The sequence below is a fragment of the Oncorhynchus mykiss genome, chromosome 6 (assembly GCF_057628025.1).
Source record: "Oncorhynchus mykiss isolate SJ-2025 chromosome 6, ASM5762802v1, whole genome shotgun sequence".
Taxonomy (NCBI): Eukaryota; Metazoa; Chordata; class Actinopteri; order Salmoniformes; family Salmonidae; genus Oncorhynchus; species Oncorhynchus mykiss.
The window spans coordinates 24,747,176-24,753,904 of NC_143027.1; the positions used below are offsets into that span (position 1 = coordinate 24,747,176).

The 6,729-nt window shown below is 44.6% G+C and overlaps 1 protein-coding gene across 1 annotated transcript; it reads right to left on the reverse strand.

Annotated features, from left to right (window-relative positions):
* Nucleotides 1-589: 589 nt before the first annotated feature.
* Nucleotides 590-6,347, reverse strand: LOC149982817 (uncharacterized). The gene is made up of 9 exons (XM_090237392.1): nt 6,244-6,347; nt 5,932-6,036; nt 5,711-5,777; nt 5,347-5,500; nt 5,032-5,068; nt 4,614-4,924; nt 1,190-4,211; nt 922-1,003; nt 590-708 (listed from the first exon to the last, which is right to left on the reverse strand). The coding sequence occupies exons 1-9, from the start codon at nt 6,259-6,261 to the stop codon at nt 590-592; spliced, it is 3,915 nt and encodes a 1,304-aa protein (XP_090093518.1). The 5' UTR covers nt 6,262-6,347.
* Nucleotides 6,348-6,729: the final 382 nt, after the last annotated feature.

Consider the following 6,729-nt stretch of genomic DNA (forward strand, 5'->3'; position numbering starts at 1 on the left):
CAACGTATAGAAAACATATACAAAACATCTAGCTGCAGATAGCTAATTCTCCTCTATGTGTTTTCCCCTTGCTGCTAATAAGCTCTTACCAATCAAACTAAATGAATAGACATCTGCTTATCTGACAGTCTATGCAGCAACTATTGTATTAGAGTCAAACTGTGGTTATTTTATTTATTTTCCTAGACAAGTCAGTTCAGAACAAATTCTTATTTACAATGACAGCTTAGGAACAGTGGGTTAACTACCTTGTTCAGGAGCAGAACGTCATATTTTTACATGGTTAGCTCAGGGATCTGACCTAGCAACCTTTCAGTTACTGGCCCAACGCTCTAACCACAAGGCTACCTGCTGCCCCAAGTCCTGCCAACTCAAAAAACTGCACAATAAATATGTAACCAAGGAGGAACTAGTGCATTTCTCTGAGAAAATCTGCTTCAGTATTACCAATCTTCCAAAACACTTGAAATTCTTGTAAAATAATTTGCATTTATTTGACCAAATAGACTTTGAAAGGGTAGACATGCAGAAATTCCTCTTGTCAAAAGTCTTGCTGTTACAAAAGTAGTTCTTCATGCAGCGTAACAGGTTACAGGTTCTTCTTGATGAAGCGCCTGAATGGCTTCATCATTGCTGAAAAGACGCTGACAATCAAGGATCGTTTTTTGACAGGCTGAGATATGGAGGGAGAAACCTCTCCAACGGGAACTAGAAACACAAGAGAAATAGAGAAACACGAGAGAGCGTGAGAGAGAGAGTGTGAGAGAGAGTGTGAGAACGAGAGAGAGAGAGAGAGAGAGAGAGAGGGGCAGTATAGTAACGTTGAAAAATAACAGTGCTATGAGTTTGGTAGGCATACCTATGTTTCTAACACACACCTAAACAAAACTACAAGCTTTAGCAGAGCTCTAAAATCCTTACCTATGCAATGTGCATCAGTAGAGGGAATCTCAGTCTGTTCCTGGACTGAATGGCAGTCCTTTTTGTTTCCTCTCTTGGAACGCTAACAGAAGAAAGGTAAAGAAAATGGTACAGAGAATAAATAAATAAATGGAACACTTCTGAATCCAAGGCAACAATTTAGTGATGAATAAAACATATTTATTTCATGTATTTGTCTTATCATAGCCACATCAATAACATCAGCACCTAACTGGAACAAAAAACAAATGCTAACTCCCTGCTATACCTTGAAGTTGATCCTGAGTTTGGTCATTGAAAAGCAAAGGAAGCTCCTTCTTGCTTTCTGCTCAGCCCCCCTCTCTGTCTCAGCCTGGTCTAATGGGTTTGTTGCAGCAGAAGCTGGTCTTGACGCCTCCTTGCATCCTTGTACCAGCTGCTGGGTCAAGGACTTTACCAGGACTCTGTCAAATGCAGGGTCCTGGGAGGAAATAGCTGCTTGCAGGGTGTTATAAGAGCCAAACTCCTCCATGAGGTTTTGATGTACACCTCTGAACACCCTGTGGATGTACAGGTTCTGGGAATATGCCTGTGTCCTGGAGAATCTGGATGCAGCACAGAACTCAGACAGGACTTGTCTGATGAGTTGCTGAGATGTTTCTGTCATGTCTGCTGCCTGTTGGGAGGGTCCATCTAGGGCTGAGGGTCTGATCTTCGATAGCAACCTTATCACCAGTATGGTGACAAAACAGATGCCATCATCTTTGCTGGAGTCCATCAAGTACTGCAGTGGGAATGCAGTGGCACTGCTGATGTCCGGGGGGATTAAGAGCTCCCTCAGATGGCCAGAGCTGCTGGGGATGCACACCTCCTTCTCTTCAATGTCAATCCCATTTCCCTTTGGTACCAAAGAGGTTCCCTTGCTGGTGAAAGACGGGGTGGAGGATCGAAAAGAGGCTTTAGCACTCGGTGGTCGACTGCTGTCAGTCATTGGACTGTTACGATGCAGGGGTTCATCTATGTGTGCCATCATCTTTGTCTTTATGTCACTTGAAGAAATATCTGGCATTTTAGAGACCCTGGTGTCGATGCAGGAGCTCCTGACGATGGGGCAGGTCAGATCAAAAGGCACTTCGTCAGGGATGGGAGTGCCAGGGAGGTTGATCTCTAACTCACACTCTGACCTAGGACCCTTTGAAGAGCTGGACAAGGAACTACGACCATTTAAAGAAGTGGACAAAGATGAACAGGTTCTAGGGATATCTTGGCAGACTTGTTCACTGTCATCCTCACTTTTCTCAACCTCCTTCAGCATAGTTCCTACCATATCATTGATCTGAAGGAGCTCCCTGGAATCCTTCATTCGCCCTAAGTTTGAGATTTCACTCTGGATAGCAACCAGGATTTCCCCAAGGGTCTCTTTGGAAGAAGCATTTTCTGTCCTTTCGGATCCGGATGGCTTCAGCCCTGTGAAGAAATCCTTAAGTGTGTTCTTCATACTGACGCAGATGGTCTTAGCTGTTGACCAAAGCTTCTCCTCTGATATTTTAACACTCAATTCAGTATCATCCATTTGGGAGCCCCCGTGGGAGCACTGCGAAACTCTCCCACTTCTTTCCAGTAGCACAGTGTCAGTGGACTCATTTTTCTGGAAAATAGTCGCCATTCCTTTGACAAAGGTTTCCACTAATCCAGAGGCTGTATTCTCAGAGGACATGGAGGACATGGATTCTGAAAGGACATGGATCTCTGATGGTGAGCTAGATGATAAGCCAGCCTGCAGACTTTTCTGAAGACCAGTATGGCTGATCTGTGTGATAAAGGAATGACTGGATCTCATCAGCACTTTACTCACTGCCTCTTCTGCCTGAGTCTGGAAGTCATTGCTAGAGAGCTTCTTAATGCTCTGAATCAGACTAGTAGAGGACTCTGTGATTCTGACACTCTCTTCTGAGCTCAGTTGAGAATATTGAGTACTCACGCTCAAGTCTTCATTGGGTGAGGGTGACTGGGAAATAGTATAGTCATCGAGCTTTGATAGGACACCATCAACAAACCAACAAGCCTCTAGGGACTCATCAGATGAACTGACAACGGCCAAGGATTTACTCTCCACTTTTGATAACTCTGACTTGTAGATGGAAAAAACACTGCTAAGAACTTCTTGAGTACTGGTATCCAGATTGGAGCGACAGAGAGCTGGTATTGGTTGGCTCTCTCTGGGAACTCTACTAAGTTCGGTGCTGGGTAACTGGACCTCAACAGTTGAAACAGTTGCCTTTTCCAGGGTGTCTGAAGACTCCTGAAGAGAAGCATCCTTAGCCACACCTTCTTCTCGAGTGGATAGAGTTAAAAGGTCCCTCAGCTTTGCTCGTATACGGCCGTAGAGTGTGCGTGCTAGAGAGAAGGTTATCATCTGTGAAGATCCTGTTTTGTGGTCATTTACAGGAACTGGCCAATCAACGGCTTCACATGTGCCTTCAAATGATGCTATCGTCTCCATGCCTCCCACAAATGCCTTAACAATCACTGTGGCAGTGGAGGTTACAGATGTCAGGGCTGTGCAGCTGGTATTCAGGGGGGCTTCAGTAAGGCTAGGAGCAGCACTAGAAGGCCTAGAGGAAGGAGCCATGCCAGAAGAGCTGCTGACTTTCCTTGTAAGGATGGTGCTCACCACCTTCAGGGCTTTAGACTGAAAGTCGGGGCTAGAGAGGGTCTGAAGCTTTCTGGCCACCACACTGGTAGAGGATCCAGTCTCTTTGAGAAAGTGAGTGGTCCCTTCTTTCCCAGATGGACACTCAACATCAAAGTCACATTGAAGATTGGTCAGAAATTTAGACCCCAAGATTGTCATCTTCTTGGCCAGATCCAATAGGATGTTGAAGTCCTGTGCCATTTTGTCCATTGTGCCGACAATGGCATCCAGCACATCATCGGTCACAGGGTCCATGAGGGGCTCGATAAACCCTAACCACTCTGGCTCAGACGTTTGGCTCTGTAGCTCGGCCAGGATCTGCACCGAGGCTACCCGAATGACCTCCTTGCCTGCTGCTATGTCCTGACTGTCCATAGGGGGGCAACTCCCCGGGCTGGCCTGAATGGCCACTGAGAGGCCAGAGTTAAGCTGGTGTACCACCTCCCCCACGATAGCACAGCTCAACTCGGAGGAGCTGGAGGAGGTGGGGTTGGAGTGACCCTCAACCAGGGATATCAGGAGGCTCTCTTCCGTTACCCCAAAAAGAGCCTTCAGAGGATCCTCCATGAGGGGAGCCTCTCTAGTTGCAGGCAAGCTCTGCAATGAGGTCTGGGACCTTGAAGATAAACACACAATCACCACTTATGCCATGCAAATGTGACCAACTGTATCTAATCTGGGTCATTAGTGAGCCTGAAAACCAAATTAGAGCAATGATGGATACTTCTCATACCACCGTAGTTCTAGAAGCCTAAAGCCAACTGACATGATTTTTTGCCTGATTTTTATGTTTGTACGACATCAGAATATGATTAATTCTGAAAGGCTGATCTATTTATTCATAGATGACTTTATGGCTTACCCAGTTAAAAATGACTTTCACCTGGACCCACCCCCTCAGTGGCAACATTTCTGACCAGAACTTAAAACTACAAGGTGTGAATTCCAAGTTAATAATTTATGATAAGTATGCGTCAGGTCTTGCAATTATTAAGTTGAAATATTGCTGTGAACATACCTCTTAGGCGAACAGCATGGTGATGAGGTTCTGCGAGTGGATTTTTGGCGGCACCCTGCACTGCCATTCCTCCTCCTCTCCTTAGTCCAGTAGTTCATCTCACTGATCAGCAGCCTTTTCTCTCTCTCATCCAGACTGCCTAAGGAATCCTCAGACCCTGTCAGAGAGCACTGGGATTCTGGGGAGGTTGCCCCACTCCTCAGGTTCACCCCCATGATACGAGCTAGCGCTGGTAGGAGAATGCGGAGGGCTGTCTGGGTCACGACTTTAACAATCTTCAGACACAGCGTGGAGAGCTGCTCGAATGTGAGCTATGGCCAACAAACAGAGGAATGTTTTTGTCAATCAAGTAATTCCATGACACCATTCCATATATAGCGCACCACTTTTGACCAGAACCTTATGTGGAGAGACTTACGTTATTTTTCATGCCATGCTGAATCACCCTCCATTGGCTAGAGAAAAGAAAAGAAAGGAAACATATTTTACCTGCACACTGGTGTTGAGTTAGTGGAGTCACTAGATAGCCATGTCAGGGAAAATAAAAGTGTATTTAATTAAGCTATTAGCAAGTACATGAGACATTTTGTTCTTGATTTACAGGAAGAGTTAGGGGTGTGGTTACAGTGATGTTAGGTGTAGTGTCTAAAATCCCATTTGTGGTTAGAAGGTGCACTATGACTATAAATTCAGAGTTGTTGTATGTGAGGTTGGAAAAAGACATGGGACTTGCTCATCAGTTAGACTCCTCAGGAAGGAGAGGAGGATTGGGGCACAGCATGTCCCAATCTTGAGAGAAGGCATTAGAGTCCTCTGAGCCTCCTTCTCCAGCTGCTCAATGATAGATCCCCTTTCCCGGAAACCACACCCGGGTGTCTGAGAAGACTCTGGGAAACCGCAAAGAGAAATCTAAAGTTGAATCTGAACGTGATCCCTAATTTCCTTCACCTTTAGTGATTTGATTGCACTGGACAGGTAAAAGCACATCTCTCTGCGGGCCTCCCTTATATTGCTTTCACCTATATAGATACTATCTTCTCAGATTAGTGCTGATGAATTTGAACACAACCTGCACCCAACATGAAGTAATCTCAGACCTGCACCAATGCTGCTGTCTTCCTCCACGGAAGTCTTCTTGGCGCGGCCACTGGACTTACGTTTAGCCTACATGACAACAGATTATAGGTCTCATAGCAGATCTAAGGTCAATGTAGTGTCTCCTCCTAATGCTTTAAGGCTAGGATTTAGTGACAGTAAACTAATCCTAGATCTGTGCCTAAGTAGGCAGAACATGTGTAGAGGACAGCATATTTCTTACCTTGCCTCCTGTCCTGTTCTTGTTGGTCTCATGTGTCTCTGTTTCATCCTTCATATTCTCCACAACCTTATTTTGGTCATCCGGGGGATCCTCCCATTTCACGCTCTGGTGGATAAATGAGAGGCCAATATCAGTCCTAGGTTGTGACTTTATGAAACAACTTATTCGCTCTTATTTTAAACAAAACGACAATAGTGGTCAGATTTCAGTCCATGGATCAAACCAGTGAGACCTATTGCTGTGTTAGTGACCTACTTACTATATTGTTAGTAATTTCTCCTCTAAACTCAAAATAGGCTAAATGAACCATACCTTTCTGTCATCTGACATGATGTGTAGCTTATTGTTGTAGGCTGTTTAGAGGAAATACTAATACCTCCTTTGAAAAAACGTCAGTGAACCATCGGCAAACAACTGAAGTGAATATGAACGTCCTTGAATTATGCCAAAGCATTGTTGAATACTCGATTCCGATTGGCTGAAGCCAGAGCATTCTCCAAAGATGTCATACACACATGATGTCACAATTAGGCCTAAGTCTAATGTCTATATGAATTGTCAATGTAATTAGAAAACAAATCAAAGCTTGTCAAAGTTCTGCCAAACGAAAATATGTCTAAGTACACGTTTTTGCGTTTAATTTATGGTTTATCATGCATCACCATGCACAAAAACGTAACTCGCTGCCATCCATTAGCTATAATTCTGAGGTTGCAAAGCTGCAGAACTAGGACGTGCAATAAATTATAACCACTTGCAGAATAATTTCAAATCAAAGATGTTCAAGGGGGTTTGAAC

Bases quoted from the DNA above. Each gene is read 5' to 3' on its own strand.
- LOC149982817 (XM_090237392.1), bottom strand. The intron at 5,501-5,710 runs GTCTGAGATTAC...GCGGTTTCCCAG, and splicing joins AGACAGCAGCATTGGTGCAG to AGTCTTCTCAGACACCCGGG. The intron at 4,212-4,613 runs GTATGTTCACAG...TTTATCTTCAAG, and splicing joins CCATGCTGTTCGCCTAAGAG to GTCCCAGACCTCATTGCAGA.